At 32.5% G+C, this 21,907-nt stretch overlaps 2 protein-coding genes across 6 annotated transcripts; one reads left to right on the top strand and one right to left on the bottom strand.

Moving 5' to 3' along the window:
* Positions 1-8,819, bottom strand: LOC134691158 (eukaryotic translation initiation factor 4B-like). 4 transcript variants are annotated; one of them, XM_063551452.1, is made up of 6 exons: positions 8,713-8,819; positions 7,246-7,400; positions 6,309-6,556; positions 5,055-5,193; positions 1,661-2,050; positions 1-1,084 (listed from the first exon to the last, which is right to left on the bottom strand). In XM_063551452.1, exons 2-6 carry the CDS (start codon positions 7,352-7,354, stop codon positions 12-14), a joined length of 1,959 nt encoding a protein of 652 aa, XP_063407522.1. In that variant the 5' UTR covers positions 7,355-7,400; positions 8,713-8,819; the 3' UTR covers positions 1-11. The 4 variants fall into 4 exon arrangements, with proteins under 4 accessions (XP_063407522.1, XP_063407550.1, XP_063407532.1 ...); XM_063551480.1 differs by having other exon boundaries at positions 8,753-8,776; XM_063551462.1 differs by having other exon boundaries at positions 8,677-8,769.
* Positions 8,820-8,838: 19 nt separating this feature from the next.
* LOC134691143 (uncharacterized) lies at positions 8,839-20,983 on the top strand. 2 transcript variants are annotated; one of them, XM_063551431.1, is made up of 6 exons: positions 8,839-8,960; positions 12,474-12,565; positions 13,496-13,737; positions 15,172-15,304; positions 16,625-18,541; positions 20,570-20,983. In XM_063551431.1, the coding sequence occupies exons 2-6, from the start codon at positions 12,490-12,492 to the stop codon at positions 20,857-20,859; spliced, it is 2,658 nt and encodes an 885-aa protein (XP_063407501.1). In that variant the 5' UTR covers positions 8,839-8,960; positions 12,474-12,489; the 3' UTR covers positions 20,860-20,983. The 2 variants fall into 2 exon arrangements, with proteins under 2 accessions (XP_063407501.1, XP_063407509.1); XM_063551439.1 differs by having other exon boundaries at positions 8,856-8,892.
* Positions 20,984-21,907: the final 924 nt, after the last annotated feature.

Raw genomic sequence — 21,907 nt, 5'->3', positions numbered from 1 at the left:
TACATTGTCAATTAAACAGTTGTAGTTGATCTTTTCATAAATTCTACTCCACTTCCTAGATCAGCTGTCCTGTCCGAATCGTCAGTTTGATTCCTTCCTCCTTCTGAACCATCTAAACTTGGTGATTGTCTTCCATAACCTCTTTGTACTAAATGTGTGAATACTGGAGGCTGCAGAGGAACACCTTGAGCAGCATTGTACATTGGAGGAGCTGGTGGCCTCTGTACCTGAGCAGGCGGGGGAAATCTTGCTGGCATGGGAGGAAGGTATCCCATGGGTTGTTGTGAAGGTAGACCTGACATAGACATGAATGGGCGAGGATGAGGAGGTTGAGTAAAGTATGGCTGTTGTACTGGAGGTACTGGTCGTGGGAAGGGTGGACCATTTGGGTGCTGCATATTGTAGAAAACAGGCTGCTGACCAGGGACCATATGTACAGGTTGTGGTGGTTGGACAACAGCTGGAGTAGGAGTAGGCTCAGCTTTTGTCTGTTTTCTACCTTTTTTGCTTGGCTTTGCATATAATGCTGCTTTTTGTGCTTCCTTTTTTTTTTTCTTGATGATATCTTCATCATCCGTTTCATCAGTTGATAGTGGTTCCTCATCACTCTCAGTATTTGACTCATTATCCTCTGATGATACTGGCTCACACTGTATGGCACTCTCTTTCACTGCTTTCTTTGGTTTAAGCTTTGGACTATCTCTGTCAACAATTTTATCGTACGGATCTTCATCATCTTCCTCATATTTCGCACGCTTTTGTAATTCTGCTTTCGATTTGGGTTTGACTCGAGGTTCTATAACTCTTTCAATGAAAACTTCCTGTGGATGATCATCTCTCCCTTGAACATATGAAGCATCATCCGAGGAACTGTAATAAGACTTCCTGTCAGATTCATATCGAGGCCTACTGTTCCTCTCCGATCTGTAATCTCTGTCCACCCTATCATCATAGCGATCATTCCTGTTCCTATCATCTCGATGTCCATTCCTGTTACTTCGAGGACCATCTCTATAGGAACGCCCCCTATCATGTTCATCATATGGAGGGGGAGGCGGTCTACCTTTTGGAGGTATGTCAATACCTGAAGAATAAATATATAAGTTAACAGAAAGTATATATAGTACATGTATTAAAGTATAACTAAACTTGATTTAAAAAACAATGCAAGTGTAAACAAAATATTTCCAAATGATTATCTTGACTATTTAAACTGAAAAGAATAAACAGTTTACAGTTCTTCTGAACTCTATTTGTCATAAGAAAATGCCTGTACCAAGTCAGGAATATGACAGTTGTTTTCCATAAAGTTTGATGTTTTAGGGCTTTTTTGCAGTTTGATAATGTATTTTACATTTTTGAATTTTCCTCAGAGTTCTGAATTTTTTTATTTTTTTTTAAAATTTTATTTGAAATTTTATACAATAATTTCAATAAAAATGTAGCTTAGTGAAAGTAGCTTTGTAATTCTGAACGGTCCTTTACCAAATTTTAGGAGATGATCTGACATTCCCAAGAAAAATTTAATTGTCTTTATTTTGTGTATTCAGAAACACTTCCTGCTTTTGATGGCTAAACTCATATTTTGCTACATATTTGTTTACAAAAGCTTTTATCATATTCATTCTATTATTAATTCAAACATAAATATTAAACCTACTCGCACTAAATTCACTGTCTCCACCATCGCTATATCTGCTCCCTCTTCCATAAGATCTCTTTACATCAGAATATGGTGCTCTGGAACTCTGGGAGGTCCATGGATCCTTTTTAGATTTTGTTGTCGTTAAGCTTGCTTGTGAATTGTGAATATCAGCTGCAGTGTTTGTTACTGTATCATGAAGTTTGAATTCATCCCACTTTTTATTTACCCCTTTACTCCTTCTATAACAGCATATAACAATGATTGGTATGACTATGAATATAATCAGCCCAAAAATGCCTCCGACAATACCAATAACTGTTTCTTTATCAATAACCTGTTTAAAGCTGTAAAAATTACAGCCATATTCATTCCCGGTTTCACATTCATTTTGACTTGTAGGATCCCCTGAAATTAGAACAAATATTAACATTTTGACTTGTAGGATCCCCTGAAATTAGATCAAATATTAACATTTTGACTTGTAGGATCCCCTGAAATTAGAACAAATATTAACATTTTGACTTGTAGGATCCCCTGAAATTAGAACAAATATTAACATTTTGACTTGTAGGATCCCCTGAAATTAGAACAAATATTAACATTTTGACTTGAAGGATCCCCTGAAATTAGAACAAATATTAACATTTTGACTTGTAGGATCCCCTGAAATTAGAACAAATATTAACATTTTGACTTGTAGGATCCCCTGAAATTAGATCAAATATTAACATTTTGAATATCTTTAGCAAAGTACATATTAATTAACAGTGTATTTTACCCACACAGACTAAAACATTATGAATTTCACAAACAGAAAGCAAAAGATATTTGAAATCTTAATGAGATGAAAGCACTGAACTTTGTTATGATTTTTTTCAAGTACATGTATGTTAATTCAGAATGACATTTTTAAAGTTTCATTGCTGATACGACATAACAGACATATATCAAGAACATGATTTTAATTAATGAAATATTAAACCAGATGCTTCGCAGGGCGTAGCTTTATACGACCGCAGAGGTTGAACCCTGAACGGTTGGGACAAGTATGGACACAACATTCAAGCTGGATTCAGCTCTAAATTTGGATTGTGATTAAATAGTTGACACAGCATAGGTTTCTGACACAGAATGAATGTGTTCTAATGAACTTAAAATTTTTGTTTTCTCTTAGAGCAATTCACTATGCTGTTCAATATTAATCCTCTCAAAATAATTTTTGAAGAAATTTTCTTTTTATTTATGAAATTTCAAATGAGAAAAATTGAACCCAATTTTTTAATCACATCCCCCTTTCCCTTATTCCAAAACTAATCTCAATTAAAATATTCTAATGGAGTTTGCAACAATAACTACTCATTTAAATACATCATAAAATAAACTGTAAATAAAATGTAAAAAAACTGCTTGTTATCACTGAATGGTAAAGATTATTTAAATTTATCAGTTGGTAGTAAAAAGTGAATATACATTGTATATTGTATATAACAAAGATTTAAGTTGATTCTGGACAAAGAAAGATAACTCCAATTAAAAAAAATTCTTGCAATAAGATATTTCTTGCTTACTATTTTGGACAAAGAAAGATAACTCTAATTAAAAAAAAATTAGCTATTTCACAATATTGTGAAATTAGATATTTCTTGCCATTGCACAATACTGTGCAATAGAAAAGACTTGCTATTGCACAATACTTAATATAATAATTTTAGATCCTGATTTGGACCAACTTGAAAACTGGGCCCATAATCAAAAATCTAAGTACATGTTTAGATTCAGCATATCAAAGAGGCCCAAGAATTTAATTTTTGTTAAAATCAAACTTAGTTTAATTTTGGACCCTTTGGACCTTAATGTAGGCCAATTTGAAAACGGGACCAAAAATGAAGAATCTACATACACAGTTAGATTTGGCATATTAAAGAACCCCATTTATTCAATTTTTGATGAAATTTAATTTTGGACCCAGATTTGGACCAACTTGAAAACTGGGCCAATAATCAAGAATCTAAGTACATTTTTAGATTCAACATATCAAAGAACCCAACCGATTCATTTTTTGTTAAAATCAAACTTAGTTTAATTTGGACTCTTTGGACCTTAATGTAGGCCAATTTGAAAACGGGACCAAAAATGAAGAATCTACATACACAGCTAGATTTGGCATATCAAAGAACCCCATTTATTCAATTTTTGATGAAATCAAAAAAGTTTAATTTTGGACCCCGATTTGGGCCAACTTGAAAACTGGGCCAATAATAAAAAATCTAAGTTCATTTTTAGATTCAGCATATCAAAGAACCCCAAGGATTCAATTTTTGTTAAAATCAAACTAAGTTTAATTTTGGACCCTTTGGACCTTAATGTAGACCAATTTGAAAACGGGACCAAAATTTAAGAATCTACATACACAGTTAGATTCGGCATATCAAAGAACCCCAATTATTCAATTTTGAGGAAATCAAACAAAGTTTAATTTTGGACCCTTTGGGCCCCTTTTTCCTAAACTGTTGGGACCAAAACTCCCAAAATCAATACCAACTTTCCTTTTATGGTCATTAACCTTGTGTTTAAATTTCATAGATTTCTATTTACTTATACTAACGTTATGGTGCGAAAACCAAGAAAAATGCTTATTTGGGTCCCTTTTTGGCCCCTAATTCCTAAACTGTTTGGATCTAAACTCCCAAAATTAATACCAATCTTCCTTTTGTGGTCATAAACATTATATTTAAATTTCATTGATTTCTATTTACTTAAACAAAAGTTATTGTGCGAAAACCCAGAATAATGCTTATTTGGGCCCTTTTCTTGCCCCTTATTCCTAAACTGTTAAAACCAAAACTCCCAAAATCAATCCCAACCTTTCTTTTGTGGTCATCAACCTTGTGTAAAAATTTCATAGATTTCTATTAACTTAAACTAAAGTTATAGTGCGAAAACCAAGAAAATGCTTATTTGGGCCCTTTTTGGCCCCTAATTCCTAAAATGTTGGGACCAAAACTCCCAAAATCAATTCCAACCTTCCTTTTATGGTCATAAACCTTGTGTTAAAATTTCATAGATTTCTATTCACTTTTACTAAAGTTAGAGTGCGAAAACTAAAAGTATTCGGACGACGACGACGACAACGACGACGACAACGACAACGACAACGACGACGACGCCAATGTGATAGCAATATACGACGAAATTTTTTTCAAAATTTGCGGTCGTATAAAAATAACTAACTCTGAATGGGACATACTATGAATATTAATTCTTATAAATTAATAACTCATGAAAAAATACAATACTTATTCAAGTTATTTGTGTATATTTTTTGCTGAGTCATAAAACATCGAACTATGAATAGTAATTTGGTCGCTACCTAAACAGCTTAGTACAGCTTTACATTTTATCAACATACCTGGGATAGCAAGGACTGATATTTCTATATTAAAATTTAAATTAGCAGGAGAGCTTCTAGTAAAATAGAATGTCACAGAATTTCCTGATGTTGTATATTGTATCTGTGTATTTGGAGGAGATCCTTTTGATGCAGTAAACTGAAAAGAAAGAAAACTTTATTATAGTTTAAAGATAAATCTACAAGTAAGTTAAAGTTCATTTCCATTCGAATACTTATATTTCAACACACAATATGTGTTACATGAGGACAAATTACAAATCAAATCAAATACAATGACAGAATAGACCATAAACTAATAACAAAAGTATATGGAAGGATTATGTAGCAGATGTCATTAGTTTTTACACTGATACAATGTATATCCATTTAAACAAGAATGTGTCCATAGTACACGGATGCCCCACTCGCACTATCATTTTCTGTGTTCAGTGGACCGTGAAAATTAGGGTCAGAACTTTAATTTGGAATTAAAATTAGAAAAATCATGTCATAGGGAACATGTGTACTAAGTTTCAAGTTGATGTAACTTTAACTTCATCAAAAACTACCTTGACCAAAAACTTTAACCTGAACTTTGCACTATCATTTTCTATGTTCAGTGGACCATGTAATTGGGGTCAAAACTATAGTTTGGCATTAAAATTAGAAAGATCATATCATGGGGAACATGTGTACTAAGTTTCAAATTGATTGGACTTCAACTTCATCAAAAACTACCTCGACCAAAAACTTTAACCTGAAGCGGGACAAACGGACGCACAGACGGACAAACGAACGAACGAACGGAGGCACAGACCAGAAAACAAAATGCCCCTCTACTATCGTAGGTGGGGCATATAAAGCATGGTTATATTCATATAAAGGATAAAATCATTTTGTAAATTGAATATCTAAGTATGTATTATAAATAAAGTGATACAATGGGGCATGGACATGTAGAACTAGATGTCGGAAATATAGCTCTAACAAGCCAGTGATAAAAAAGAATAAATCACACCTTTTGCAATTTTTACCAATATATTCATGACCTCTTGTCTTCAAATATTTATGAATTTTAAGTCATAATTTCATACATGCAGCAGTTCTGCCACCTTTTCATGAAGCAAATGCTTGAGATTTGGCCAAAGTTGAAAGGATCAAAGAGAAAAAACAATAAATCAAAGGAAAATGCCTTAAAAAAAGCATGAACATGCGGGAGTAATATGCTAAATGTGTGAGACTTGGCAGCCTTGAGGCAGTACAATGTCTTACCAGTCTATTAGAACCAGTACTTTGTCCATCATACATAGTAAAAGCAACATTCTGTTCATTGATGGTTGCCTGTTTAATTTCCACTCGGAATCTCCTCACTTCTCCTGTTTTTTCACTGATCAGTGTTATCTGACATTCTGTAAGAGATCCTGGATTGCTCTGGACTGCACCTTTTCCATAAATTGTAATGGGACTTGTGCCTACATTAAACTGCTTGGCAGAACATTGAGAAGCACTATCCATCCAAACTAAAAACAGATTTAACAATTTATAATTGTAACTGTAGTGTTGACTTCATAATTGTTTACAAGTATTATGCTAACTATTTTTGAAATCAAGGACATAAAAACGAAACTTGACCTAGATATTTTTTCATTCTTAATGAGAACTATTGAATTTGTATAATTATTTTAATATGTTCTATAGTTAGGTTTCTGAACCTTTAATTATAAAGAGCTTTTCAAAATATTTTGGTATCCTAAATTACCTTCTGTTAACTCTTCCAAATATTTTATATGGGTACTATAGCACTTGATGTTCTTTATTTTAGGGCATTCTGGTAGAAGATAAAAATCTGTACTTCTTTATCAGTAACATAGAACTATACACTGTAGGGGCCAGCTGAATGACGCCTCCGGGTGCGGGAATTTCTCGCTACATTGAAGACCTGTTGGTGACCTTCTGCTGTTGTTCTTTTTTATTTGGTCGGGTTGTTGTCTCTTTGACACATTCCCCATTTCCATTCTCAATTTTACTTCTTTTATATATATGCTACTTAACCATCCTATAATCCTTCATTGTTAACATATGTACAGAACTATATACTTGTTATATATACATGTATTTGCTTAAAGTTTTTGACCATAGATGTCTTCCAATATTGATTTTTGAACTTGCTTTTTATTTTCTCATATTTTTCTTATATAAAATAACTTACAAGTCAAATCATTAGTTTGAGGACCTTGTCCACTCCAAGATGACCATGATGACTGTCCTGTGACCAAGCCACATGTTAACAGAAATAGAAATCCTGTTATCCTTCTCATATTGATCTTTCTTGATTAAGATGAAAGCTTTTCATGGTTGAGTTATCTGTGAAAGTGTAAATGAAAAAACCTTAAGTAACCCCTTTTCAGACGATTTTGCAATAATGAAATTATACATAGATACTCCACTCACCCAGCTGCCACAAATCACAAACAATCATCTCATTTGACAATTTTCGATAGCTATGCCTAAAATCCATCTTTGTAGAGAACTTGTAATTTGTTTGATCAATTTTAAACTATTCTTGAATCTTCAGTTGTTCAATATAACTCTGAGAGAGCTGAGTGTTGTGAAACAAAATATATTCATCATCAAGAAAGTTATCAGTTTGAATTACATGTTCAAGACTGATAAAAAATAAATTGTACACCAGTTTCTCAAAATTGGATTTTTTTTCACCAAAAGGGAGATAATTTGGAGCCTTGTCATGGATAACACATTTTAAAAAGTTATCTGGGCCAAAACGAATTTATTTTTGTTGGTTGATTTATGTACCATATAATAAACTAACAACTAATAGTGTAATTATAATAGATAAAATTTGAAATGAAAAAATAAAGTTTCAATTTTTGCTTAATTTTTTGTACCCTCAAGCCTCCGTAGTACGTTAATATTCAATTATGATGTTAATTTATTTTCTGGCTTTCCTCCATTTTTCAAGAAATAAAGATACCATGCCTTAATTGGTGTTAGGCAGCAACCATGCCATATTTTGATTGGCTAAATTACGAGGGTGTTAATTTACTCTATCACATGGCTGAGAAGGTGACAATTTTTTTGAATGATACCCTCTTGTCTAGACAAATCAAAAATCGACAATTTAAAGGACAATGAATTGAATTTACACCAAGTAACATTGGTACCCCTCAAAGAGCATTGTCAAACCTTGACTTCGCCGCGGTTGACAATGTTTTAACAGGGTACCAATCTGCTCTACACAATGTATCTCCCTCTCAGCTATGTGTTATTTATATAATGTCACATAGGGTAACCCATTCTCTATATAGATCACCTTTTATAAAAGAGGTAATGAGATTTAATAATGGAGATCAACTACCAAGTATGCATATGCTTTGTGATCCTTAACTTTGTATGGCCAAGGATTTGAATAGTACATGGTGTGTTTTATGTGAACCAGATTGTCTATATATGTCTAATAATAAATCATTATTAGTCTGTTAGTTATTGTCTATCATTGTCTATGGTGAATCACTGATGTAATAAAACAATTATTTTTTTAATAAATTAGATAATCTTTATGCTACCTTTGGTGTGAGACTACTTTATTGTCTTTGTAAGTTCTCTACAACTGAATGTTTACCTAATTAAGACTTGTTTGGTTTGTTCAATTTCTTACCATTTTCCTAGTTAAACAAATGATAACACGGAAGTCCTACCTGAACAGGTATATTACTGGTTCCTTGTCCATTATGTTCCTTTCCTGTAACAGGAATAATAGAAACCAGTACTTCTTGGTATCATTTAGTTTAACCTTTACCTGTGATTATTAAAGTGTCAATTATTTAGGTCATTACAGGTAAATTGTAAATATGGCGTCCAGGAGCACAGTAAACAATAACAATTTCAACAAATCAACTTCAGAGTGTAAGATTTTTTAACAAATATGAAATTTGAGATAACTGCACTAACATTTATAATAACTATTAGTCCTTGTTAATGAAATCTAACACATCAATCTTACAGGTAATCATAATTGTCTAGATAATATAGGAAATCTGCTAATATTTAAATAATTAAAAGATTGTTTTAGGCTTCCTACAGTCACTCATAGATAGACCTTGTCCCAGTTTTCAGTTTAAATGTATTAAATTTATGAACATAAATTGACAGCGGCAGTACCACAAAGTATAGTATACCACTGTCACTCTAATATAATTGTAATCAATTTAACTATTGTACGTTTATTGTCTTAATTTTGTATGCCATAACCATTTAATGTAAATGTGTTTGTGCGAATAAAATATTGTCTATTGTCTATTGTCTATTGTCTATTGTCTATTGTCTATTTAGCATCTTAAAAAATATCATGTATAAAATTGGTTTCTATGGTATAAATTGTAATGCATATTATTGGATTCAAGATTTCTTAACAAACAGAACACAAACAGTAGTCCTTGAAGGCGAAACATCAAATAAAATTCCTGTAACATCTGGGGTACCCCAAGGCACAGTGCTTGGCCCAATTTTATTTTTAATCTTCATCAATGATTTGGCAGAATATATTGAACACAGTACATTAAGATTGTTTGCAGATGACAGCATTATTTATAGGGAAATTAAAAAACCAGATGACACACTTAAATTACAGTCTGACTTAGAAGCGGCCGGCAGGTGGGAGCAGGACTGGCTCATGCATTTCCACCCTGACAAGTGCAACATTCTCAGTGTAACTCAAAAACGCAAACCTTTAGACTTTACCTATAAATTACACAATCACTCTTTAGAAAAAGTTGACTCTACAAAATATTTAGGCCTAACTCTTCAATCAAATTTAAAATGGGACAAACATATAGATAACATGACATCAAAAGCAAACCAGTCCCTTGGATTTATTCGTAGAAACCTAAAAATAGCATCACCGAAAGTTAAAGCTCATGCATATAAAGCTCTTGTCCGACCAAAATTAGAGTACTGCTCAACAATTTGGGACCCACATCAAAAACAACAAAATTTACAAATTGAAAAAGTTCAGAGAAGAGCAGCACGCTTCTCATGCAACCGCTTCCATAACACCAGCTCAGTTACTGAAATGATGACAGACCTAAATTGGTACCCACTCGAAATTAGGCGTTTACGATACAGACTTGTTTTCTTTTACAAAATTATTCATGAAATTGTTGCAGTTCCTACACATAATCTTTTGATCCCACTTGACAATAGAACCAGACATAGCAATCCACACTCATTTAGGCAAATACAAACATCTAAAGACAGTTATAAATATTCATTTTATCCACGAACAGTTATAAATTGGAATCATCTGCCACAACAAATAGTATCATGCAGTACGGTAGAGGGATTCAAGAGTATGATCTCAGAATCTGCTCTAATCCCCATATTCTATCCCTAACTATTCTGTTATCAAATGTATATAGTTTTATCACAATTTATTTTTTCAAATGAACATACGTTATGTTGATTTTTTGATTTTGTTATTTTTGATTTTTTGTTGCTAAATTAGTGTAAATCATAAATTTTATAGTCGACGCCCGGCGAATAATCTTCAATAATTGAAGGATCGCTAGAAACCAAAAGAAGAAGAAGAAGAAGATATCAGCTGTATATTGTTCGCCCTAATAACATGTTCGCCCTAGGTCCGTTCCTTCGCCCTACTATAAAAATATTAATATTCAGGGCATTGAAGTTGAATAAACTTATTCAGATATTTCTATGGTATATATATCATGTATATTCTTGAAATTTATGGAAACATTGAAATATTTAAAATTTTATGGCTTGTTTATGATCATTAATTGTTCAATGACAAAATAATTCTGATAAACTGATTATTGTGAAACTTGTCTTTTGATGGATTAATAATAAAAACAAACGTTTTATTTTGATAAAATATTCAGCTTGAAATTAATAAAACCAATGATGTATGAACTGTAAATTATGAAACAGATTTACAAGTTCATTTATTTATACTGCATACTTTCGTGATTGACTGATTACAATAATTTTGTTAACAAATATCAATAAAGATACAATGTAAATACATTGTATTCCAGTATTCTACTCTGCAAATCAAAGGGAAAATGATAAATTGATTGACAGGCAATATAAATATTCTGTCAATTTTTCAACAAACTTTAACATATTTTGTTCAAATACTTAAAATAATGCAACTAGAGTAGACAACGTTTAGGAAAAAAAAAATAATAATCAGGGCAAATGGACCCTGGGCGAACATGAATCAGGGCGAACGGACTCGGATTCGGACCACCTAGAGGATCCAAATTGAATGTTGACATAAACAGTAATTTGACATAACTGTTCACTTGCAACAGAAGCAAGCTACCTTAGGATACTTATAAACGTGTAGTATACATTTATCGCAATACCAGCCAGGGACTATAAATGTCTAAAATAGGTTTATTGCTTCATGTTATCTGTACACCTGTATTAGTATAATAGAAAGGTTGATTTCAGGATAAATACTTGTTCCTTGTTGCTGTGATATACTATTATAGTCACAGGCACTTGTTTCTATCCATATGAAGGTCGACTATCCATATACTTCTATTTATATGGATAGTCGACCTTCGTATGGATAGAAACAAGTGCCTGTGATTATAGTATAATACTGTAATAACTACAGTTCAAAGGATTATATTAAATTCTATTCAATCCTATTAATCATATTATTGCTAATGCCAGGTAATGGCATTAATTTTTAGAAAGTTTTTTTTTATTTTGAATACCACATATTCACCTGATGAAATGATACACACCACACTAAACTTCACATGCTATTTATTAACAAATCTTAGTTTAACATGGTTTTGACCATGTGATAAATATAGGGTTGTTATTTTCATAAACACAATTTTTTCTCTTTGAACAATGTATTAAAACAAAAAGTCTGTCTTTTGTTTTGGTTAAAATTTTGGTTAAAATGTTGTGAAATTGGAAAAATTAATAAAACCACAAACACAAAATGCACACTTAACTTTTCTTTTGAAACTGACTCTTGAACATGTATTTCTGTGCCCAGAGTATTATCAACTGGTAAAACTGTCATTTAATCGAAAAAAGAGTTTTCATGGAGATTAAATTCATTAAATCTGAAAATATATTTACAATTCCGTTTTTCTCACATGTAAAAGCTACATATGTCACATATTACTCTATTTAAAATTGTCTTTTTGAAATAAAGAGTTATCTCCCATGTTTGTTAAATTTGAGCTTCCACAAATCTGTGTATTTGAAGTTTCCATGTTATCTGTTATTGTTTTTTCATCTCCTGATTACAAAAAAATACATTCAATATGTGGTTGTGCCTTAAAAAGGGGACATAACTCTATTAATATATATTTTGAGCACATCTGTATTCTGTATAAATTTTGTTTGTTAGAAGAATATTTTTTCTTTTAGGAATATGTTGTAACAAATGATGAGGTATACAGCTGGGACAGTGATATGGCTGTTTGCTGTGGTATTAGGAAGTGTTCATGCACAGTTTACAAGTAAGTTCAACACTAAACCTTTATTGGAATGTTTGATGAATTGACTTCATCCTTAAACTGTGACAATATATCTAATGAACTATGATCATCTACATTGTAATGAAACAATAAATATTATTAAGTGGGTTATTTTAGATTATGAAATTTTGTAATGTCTTGCAGAGAATTTCAATTAGAATTGTTTTCAAATAAACTCACATAGATACCAGGATTAAATTTTGTATTATGCCAGATGCACGTTTCGTCTACAAAAGACCCAACAGTGACGCTCCTATCCAAAAAAGATATATTTGTAACCTACAAAAACTCAATCAAAATCTGTCAATGCTGTACTGACATAAATATATTTTACATTCTCCATCTGTGAGTCACATTTTATTCATTTGGTTTCAGTTTAATTGAGAAATGGAAACTCTATAGCTGTTGACCGCTGCTTGTTTCAACAATGTTGGCCAAATTGTTTGTCTACATGTATATGCATTACTTCTGAGAAACATTGGTCACACTATTTGAACAAAATAGACCATTATAAAAGATGTATATGGGTCAGATGCACATTCGAACAAAACAAATATGGTGCTCCTTGCATGTGACCAATATCGTTTGAAGAAAAAACTGTTAAAATTTAAGCAAAGATTAAGCAAAATTAAGATTTTCTGTCATTAGGATGCTCAATCATGAGTTCATAATGACTTTACAATGGTATCAATTACAGCATGTTTAAAACTACTGGTTAATTGCACTAGACAATTTAACCCACTATTTTGTTAATTTATGCTTTTAATAACCTCTATATGGTTGACCTTTAATGAAAACAACAAACAAGGGAGACTATAGAATTTACTGTCAGATCACTGGTTGAACATGAGTTTTATCAATGTTCTACATTCTTTATGTCTTGTTTAATGTGTTGTTATAAATATTTTGCAGTAACTATGGACAGTGATGTCTATTGTGGGAAAGGCATTGATATTTACGATCGAGAGTATGTTATCAATGCTAGAGCAGATGTGACAACTTCCAATCCTAACTATCGCTGTGTTATTACCATTCGTTCTGGTTACACAGATTCCTATTACCAAATTCAGATCACTCAGCAGATGGTGGATATTAATGATTGTGGAATCAAACTGAATATTTATGAAGGATCTTCACCTGGAGGCACGGCTGTGGTAGGTGCTTTATTGATTATATGGAGTGTGGGATATATTACAAGTGAATACTTAATTCAAAAGTCCCAAAAGTTTTAACAAATAAATATTCTTAACTAAATCGTATTATGTGTGTACAGAGGTCATTCAGTCTAAAATCGATAACTTGTTTTGTTTGATTGCTGTCTCATTGACATTTGCCATTATTGTATCAGTGTACATTTTTGTTTTATGTATAAATTATATGATGTATAATCATTAAATTCTTCAAATACTTGAATGGAGTTGGTCTTTAAAGACTTTTTTCCATTGTTTACATTCCAAGTCATGATAAACAATGTAACCAAAACTTCTTTTGTAATCTATTCATGCACAATACACATGCCTGAAGTTCTAAGAAAATTTAATTATTGAAACAGAAACACTATAGAATGTTATTTGTTCTAATGCAACACATATAGAAATATGCTTTCGAAATGTACAAAGTTATGATAAAATATTTCTCTAATTTTTGTACTATTTATACATTTCCTGAGCCGTGTGAGAAAAATATTTCTGCTCACTAGTGAAAAATCTGTTCACAGCCAATGATTAGTCGAAATTTGATTATGACGTCTAAATGTTTTGTTTTCTTCTGAATTTTCCTATTGTGACGTCATGAAAAAGGCGATAATGCCTGATGACGTCGCATATAAAGAACACAAGTTTCTGAAAATCTTTGAAAAAGAACGATAAAAAGCATTAGAGAAACAGTTTCCGACACTATAACTTATGTATTATGATATTTCTCCACTCTCGACAGTTAAATTTTATTATTTAAAGAGCTCGGCAAGCCTTGCGCTTTAAATAATAAAATTTAACTGTCTCAAGTGGATAAAGATCGTAACACACTTGTTGCAGTGTAAGAAACAATATTTCTCTAATTCTTGTTCTATTTTCACATTCCCTGACTGGGTTTAGAAAAATGTTTTTCCTCACTAGTGAAAATTCTGTTTTTGGCAATTGTTGGTTGAAATTAAATTGTGATGTTAAATTTTCTTGTTTTCTTCTGAATTTTCTTGTTTTCTTCTGAATTTTCTTATTGTGACATCATAAAAAAAGGCGACCATGCCTGATGACATCACATCAAAAGTACACAACTTTCCTCAAATTTTTGAAAGGAAGGATAAAAATCATGAGAGAAACAGATTCCACCACTGTAACTCGTGTATTACGATATTTCTCCACTCTCAACAGTTAAATTTTAATCATTTTAAAAGCTCAGTAAGCCTCACGTTTAAAATATTAAAATTTAACTGTCTCCAGTGGAGAAATATCGTAATACACTTGTTGCAATTGTGGAATCTATATATCTCATATTTTCATGAATGATCTTGGCACATCCATTTTAATGTCTCAAAGTGCAACTTTTTCCTGTTCATTGTGTGTAAATTGTATATGAATGTTTAATTTCAGAAAAGATTATCCTGTTCAACTAAGAGTACAGGCATTTTATATTCCAAGTATGGAACCGTTACATTTGAGTTAATAACTCCATCACAGCTCTATAACCCAAGGAATGACTTCAGTATAAAAGTTAAAGCATTTCGTAAGTTTGTATTTGAAATATGATTTAAAGTGATTTACTAAGAAAAATAAAAATGTCAATGTATAAATGTATTTGATTTATTTTGCTAAATGTATTGATCATTTTATGTAACTTGCGGTTTCAGTGTTATGTTTCACATTCAATTCATATCCATATTTCATATTCATATTTCACTTGATGATTGATAGCAAATAGTTTTTAGCTGCACATTTAGAAACTACTTAAAGCTATGTCTGACAGGATTTATCTGACCTTGACATACTTTGATACTTTTGGTACAACCATTGTCTTTAGACTTCTACATCGAAAATGGTCAGTAAAGCAGTTGAGACATTTCAGTGTGTGTGCTCTTGTTAATACAATTAAAACTAGATGCGTCAAATCGACACGAATGGCCCCGTCCCAAAAAGTTGAAAAATCTGCAATTTCAATATAAACACATGTGGACACAAACATGATGGTAGTCTCATATACCAAGTTTCAGCATAAATAAGTGAAGCGGAACAAAACTTCAACTTGATCTGTAACTCAACATGGTTAACTCACATACCAAAAATCAGCCCAATATCTGAAGGTATTTAGAAAAAAAGTGTGTATTACTGTGATTTTCAACAATTTCTCAAAGTCCAAAGCCCGTTATTTTGGAAAAATGAGTGGAGCATAAAGAAACTTAAACTTGATCTGTAACTCATCATGGTTAACTTGCATACAAAAAATCAGCCCAATATCTGAAGGCGTTTAGAAAAAAACCTCTGTATAATGGTTTGTTGCGGAATGACAGAATGACGGAATTTCGGAATTACTGATTTTGAACAAGGGTTAAACTATATGGCACCGACAACTTCGTTGCGGGGCCATAAAAATATATCTAGAATTTTTCAAGTGAAATTTGTTCTGTAATATGTAAGATATGATAATTTAAAGAGAACAGTATGAAATAGGTGCCACAGCAAAACACTCTATTAAAGTTTACCTTACAGCAAAATGCGTTGAGTGTGTAGGTAAAGGTACTATCATTGACTAGCTTGCATGCTAGCCCGCCTAGCTGTACCATGAAGTTATTATTAGGTGAGATAAACTAGTTCAACATATAAACAATTTATCTGTCTGTAGGACTAAACTATTGAGAAAGAAGGGTAGAGTAGCATACCTTAAAATGACTTCATGGTTCAGCTACCATTACCAAGCAAGCTAACAAAACATACTACCTTTACTAACACACTCAAGGCATTTTGCTATAAAGGGCTAATGTAGTTTCCCTTTAAAAAGGTTGACAAATCAAGAGCAGTATTATATGAAGCTTAATAATTGATTTTGTAGGTGATCCTAATGCTCCTGATGTTGCTGAGGGAGCGACAAAACTACCTGCAGGTGCAATAGTAGGTATAGTCATTGGAATAGTAATATTTACATCATTTTCCATCATGTTAATCTGGTGTTATAGGGAACGTAGACTTCCTGGAATGCAGCAATATAGAAAACAGGCAAGGCCTATTCACGGAGGACCTCAAAGTCATGGTCATACCAATTCTGATTTCAACTATTCTAAAGAACCTTCATTATGCTCAGATGCTCCAAGCAAGAAATTTTATCTGGAAGATCAAGGTGTCTTTCCAAGTATAGATAGTTTGGCAAACAATTCTTTGAATGGAAGTGCAGCAGGACTGCCTGTTAAAAAGGCACAAATAGGCAATTGGAATATAAAGACAGGTCAGAATAATGATCCAAATTTTAGGAATGTTTCTGGTGATAGAAATAGATATCCGTCTGAGTCTGATGGTAGGGGGAGATATCAAAAAGCTGATAATCAGGGAAGAGGAAGAACCCAGTCACAGGGTGATTCTCCTAGCAGACGAAGAAGAGACGATGAGAAGTTCCAACAAAATAATGTACCGCCAGCTCCTCCTATACAAGGAAGATTACTTGCAAATAGCAATAGACAAAATGATGATAATGAAATGTCGGGAGTGAAAAGACGTAGACAGAAAAATAATCAAGGAGATGAAGAAACTGATGAAAAGCGACCTAATTCTGGAATTTTTGATAATCCAGATAAAGAAGGATATATGTATGACTATGATCAAGTGAAAAAATTATCAGCCGATGATCAGGACAATGAGGGAAATAAAATGCTTCATGAACTTAAAAAGGAATTAGAGAGGAGACAAAGCGTGAAAGAAGGAAAAGGAGACAATGGAGAAAAACAAAAAAATGAAAATAAATCTGATGATCCCCCAGGGGCACCTGTATCAAAAAAGGAAACAAAACAGACAAACAACAAACCTAGTCTTCCTGAAACTGGGAAGATGGATGGAAAATATAGAGAAATGGACCTACAGAGTGAAATTGGTGATCCTGACACCATAAGTAATCCTTTAAAGGGCAGTAATCCTGCAATAAGGGCTTCTGTAAGTGAACTAAGAGGATCCACATCACCAGGTTCAAGAAAAAAGAAAAGACGGAAATCTCATAAAAAATATGTTAAGGCAGATCCACTTACAGGGGGTGATCCAAATAAAAGTGTTGATGAAAGCTCAACAGATAGACCACTTGACGAGTCATTTGACAGGGACTCGATATACAATGACTCATTCAGACTACCTAATACAGGCCTGACGAAAAATACTCCATTACCACCAGAAGCTCTGGCTCCTGTGTTTGCCACTGATGAATCTGTCATGCAACATTATTACCCACCAAACCAGTATGACACGCAAAACCAAGTATATCCTGTAGTAGGATATGATGCAGTTGGCAATCCTGTTTATGGGCATCCTGTACCCCTCTCAGTGGCATATACACAACCAGGCTATTATGTTGATCAACATGGATATCCTGTTAATATGCCAACACAACAACAGCCAATACAGTATACTCCTACAGACTTTCATCCAGGAATGCCTGGATACACTTCTACACCTGGCAATTATGACCAGACACCACACCGTAAAAAGAGCCCACATCATGCATTAGTTGCTTCACCTGGGGCACCAAGTCCAATCTTACCCCCTGGTAATATCCTAGATGACCCCAGAATACCTCTACCTGGAACAACATTAATGAATTCAGGTGTAGATCCACGTACTGGTGTGAAGACATCTCAGGTAGTGTGGACAGATTCCAATCCTGATCCAACAGATCCAAGGGGAGATAATCCACAGATTACCAGACAAACTATTGTACGTGTTACAGCTAGAGATACAGAGGATGCTCAATTACCTAAGCCAGGTGGTGCAGGTATGTATATAATTAAGATTTGAAAGAAGTACTATTTTTCATCAAATTGGCATTAGTATTATTTTATTTAACAAAACATGAAGGAGACTTTAAAAGTTGTGCATAACAAAGAAAGAAAAAATACCAATATGTAACTTCAAAAATTTGTTTGCAATAGATCAGATTGACAAATCAACGCAAAGATTTGAAAATCAATGAGCATTACTGTTTATAATATAATGACCAAGAAAAATATTTAATATAAGAAATTCAAAACATTCTTAGGCACAGATATTGTGCAAAAATTCATGATACTAAATCCATACCAGTATTTTAACTATAAATCATAAAAATTGTATTTAAAATGAAAGTTTGAATATTGAAATTCTTAACTTTATAAGGTGGTACCCAACACTTTCACTAAAATTAATTTGGCTCGTTTAATTTTCATAAATTTTTGACAAAGCATACACTGTGACCCTTTCACCAAAATTCATAAATTTCAAAAATTTTGAACCAACCATTTTACCAGAAAAATTACTCTGGTTATATAGCAGTTTGACAAACACCAATTTTGATCATTGAGAATCTTAATATTTGTTTTATAACACAATGTAATTAAAACGTTTAGTTGACTTTACAGAGTTATCTCCCTGTAGTGTTAGGTACCACCTTAAGGGCATACGATACAGTTTTGATCCTGTATTTACAAGTTCATAAAAATTTGCATATAGGCTATTTTTTACCTGATTAAATCAAATATGTAATAAAAAATATACCTTCATGTGCTACTTTTTGAGTAAAATGAGGTCGAAATTTTGTATATTTGCTCAAAATTCAGATTTGTGGCCGTAATTTCTTTTTCGAAAGAAAGACATAACTTTTTTGTTATAAAAGATAAACACAAATTGTTTTTTGTTTAATAATCGGTAATTCCTGTATTTTATAAATATCCTTAAAAAATATGCAATTTTTTATTCAGAAATAACTCATATTTATCAAATGTTCATGAATTGAGGAAAAAACATCATTTTTTACTGCATGTTTATCAAAATTAAAAAAATCCTCTATTTACAGTTTTACAAAATTTGGGTCACATAATCTCCATGCAAAATGAAACAAAATGCCGTTTTGAAAAATAGGGGTCCATGAACCCGTTTTCAAATTAAATCAGTTTGAATGATAAAAATCAGTCGAAAAATGCATCTTTTCCCGATATGTCACAGTTTGACGTCGCGAAAATAACAAATTACGTTAGCAACGTCATTACCTTCCCTGTAACTGTATCGTATGCCCTTAAGTAGGAAGACAAACTAAAATCATAGCAAAAATTGAAAGACAACAATAAGACAAACTACAAAACACGACAAAGAAGAAAACTAATTTGAGCATCGCAAACCACATCAGAAATAAAGGGTGATCGCAGGTCCTTGAGCATCGCAAACCACATCAGAAATAAAGGGTGATCTCAGGTCCTTGAGCATCGCAAACCACATCAGAAATAAAGGGTAATCTCAGGTCCTTGAGCATCACAAACCACATCAGAAATAAAGGGTGATCTCAGGTCCTTGAGCATCGCAAACCACATCAGAAATAAAGGGTGATCTCAGGTCCTTGAGCATCGCAAACCACATCAGAAATAAAGGGTGATCTCAGGTCCTTGAGCATCGCAAACCACATCAGAAATAAAGGGTGATCTCAGGTCCTTGAGCATTGAAACCACATCAGAAATAAAGGGTGATCGCAGGTCTGTGGGTACGGTAAGCAGATACTGATCCATAAATTCTAAGTGCTGTTACCAATTAGTCACAATGAGGCTTCAACATAGAAAATAAACTCACAACTCACTGCTGATTCAAGAGTGCACCAAGCACGGAGTATCATGCTACATGATACATCTGTACAAACAAGAACACAGATGCAGTGTTTTTACAAATTAAAAACTATTATACAGGGCAAAACGATCTCACAAGAACTGTTTTAATCTCAACCTTGAGGAGTGATAGGTTTCTAATGAATAATATGTCTGCTTTTTCTTTTGAACTGTAGGTTTACAGCAAATGACATTTTCAGCAGCAAAACAATTGAAACATGCAGGTAATACAGATCCAGCTTTTTTATCACCATCCAAAGGAAAAATAGGGAGTGAAGCTTATACACCAAAACCTGTGTATGCTTCTCAGACACCAGAGAGAGACAATGCAGCTTTTTATACCCGTGTGGCACCCCCAGAACAAAACCAAATATCTAGTGCTCCTAAACCGGTTGTACATAATCAAGCTCGTAATTATTCAGTAAGGGACCAGATAACTCTTAAACCTGAAGAGAGTGAGTTTTAATTCAGAGGAATTTTGAGTAATTTGCTAGGACCTGTCTTTATGCTTAGTATAAGCTTTAGATTAGTTGTGTTGAGGGTCAACAGCTGTATTACATGTAAAAGGAATTTTTATTTACATTTTCCTCTGGCTTATATTTTATTATTTAAAATTGAATGGCTAGTGCTACAGATAGTTATGAATTTGTATTAATTTCTACCTTTTTTTAAATTTTGAAAGTACATGTATTAAAAAGCAAAACACAGAAGTGTTGCAGTATAACTATTGTATCATGACATCGATGCTTCAAATTAACCTTCTTCATTTCAGGCATATTTTATTTTGGTAAATCAATAATTTAAGTTTTTAAAATTCAAAGAGCAATATTTCAGTCAAGTCTAAAATACAGAATTATCTCCCTTATTAGCAATTAGTTAATTTTTAAACAAACAGGTTGTAAGCTATTGAAATTAGCAATGAATTTTATATTTTTTTAGTCCATTTAAAACTGAAGTATGTTTTTAGAAGTCTGTTACATTCCAAATCATTTATAAAAGGTTTTTTTAATATTGGTTTTATGATTATATTTTGTCTTGCATTCCTTTGATTCAGGTAATTTGTCTGTGATTTCATTTTAAACTTTACTTGTCATAATTTTAAATAAATTTGTACTTGTATTTTACCATGTCAACTAGCTCATAATATGTACACTATATATATTTCATTAGTTGCATCAAATTTATGTTTATTTTTTTTAATATCTTATGAGGAAATGAAGCATGCTGTGAAATGATTGTGCATTTATTTATGTTTGTTTTTTTAAATGCTAGTTGATGATAGTATAAATCCTATTGATTAGGGTTATTTTGATCAGATGTCAATTTTTACTTGTTTCTGTCAGTCTAAGGAAATTTGCTAAAATAAAAACAGTCTGGCTAAATATTATACAGATTCGTGAAACTATGTGTTTTTGAGTATTTTACTTTATAATACTATTGACAGTGGGAAAAGGATATCCTTCATGCTTTTCAGTACAATTTTGTTGAAATAACAATAAACACTTTCTCCATTT

Source organism: Mytilus trossulus, chromosome 1, assembly GCF_036588685.1.
Source record: "Mytilus trossulus isolate FHL-02 chromosome 1, PNRI_Mtr1.1.1.hap1, whole genome shotgun sequence".
Taxonomy (NCBI): Eukaryota; Metazoa; Mollusca; class Bivalvia; order Mytilida; family Mytilidae; genus Mytilus; species Mytilus trossulus.
This window is presented reverse-complemented; position numbering and strand designations above follow the sequence as displayed.

What these genes read in the sequence shown, in the direction of transcription:
- LOC134691158 (XM_063551452.1), bottom strand. Translation starts at nt 7,354, where the DNA reads ATGAGAAGGATAACAGGATTTCTATTTCTGTTAACATGTGGCTTGGTC. An exon ending in ATCAGTCCTTGCTATCCCAG is followed by an intron (nt 2,051 to 5,054) that starts GTATGTTGATAA and finishes TTCTAATTTCAG; the next exon opens with GGGATCCTACAAGTCAAAAT. An exon ending in AGACAGTGAATTTAGTGCGA is followed by an intron (nt 1,085 to 1,660) that starts GTAGGTTTAATA and finishes TTTATTCTTCAG; the next exon opens with GTATTGACATACCTCCAAAA.
- LOC134691143 (XM_063551431.1), top strand. Translation starts at nt 12,490, where the DNA reads ATGATGAGGTATACAGCTGGGACAGTGATATGGCTGTTTGCTGTGGTA. An exon ending in TATAAAAGTTAAAGCATTTC is followed by an intron (nt 15,305 to 16,624) that starts GTAAGTTTGTAT and finishes TTGATTTTGTAG; the next exon opens with GTGATCCTAATGCTCCTGAT. An exon ending in ACCTAAGCCAGGTGGTGCAG is followed by an intron (nt 18,542 to 20,569) that starts GTATGTATATAA and finishes TTTGAACTGTAG; the next exon opens with GTTTACAGCAAATGACATTT.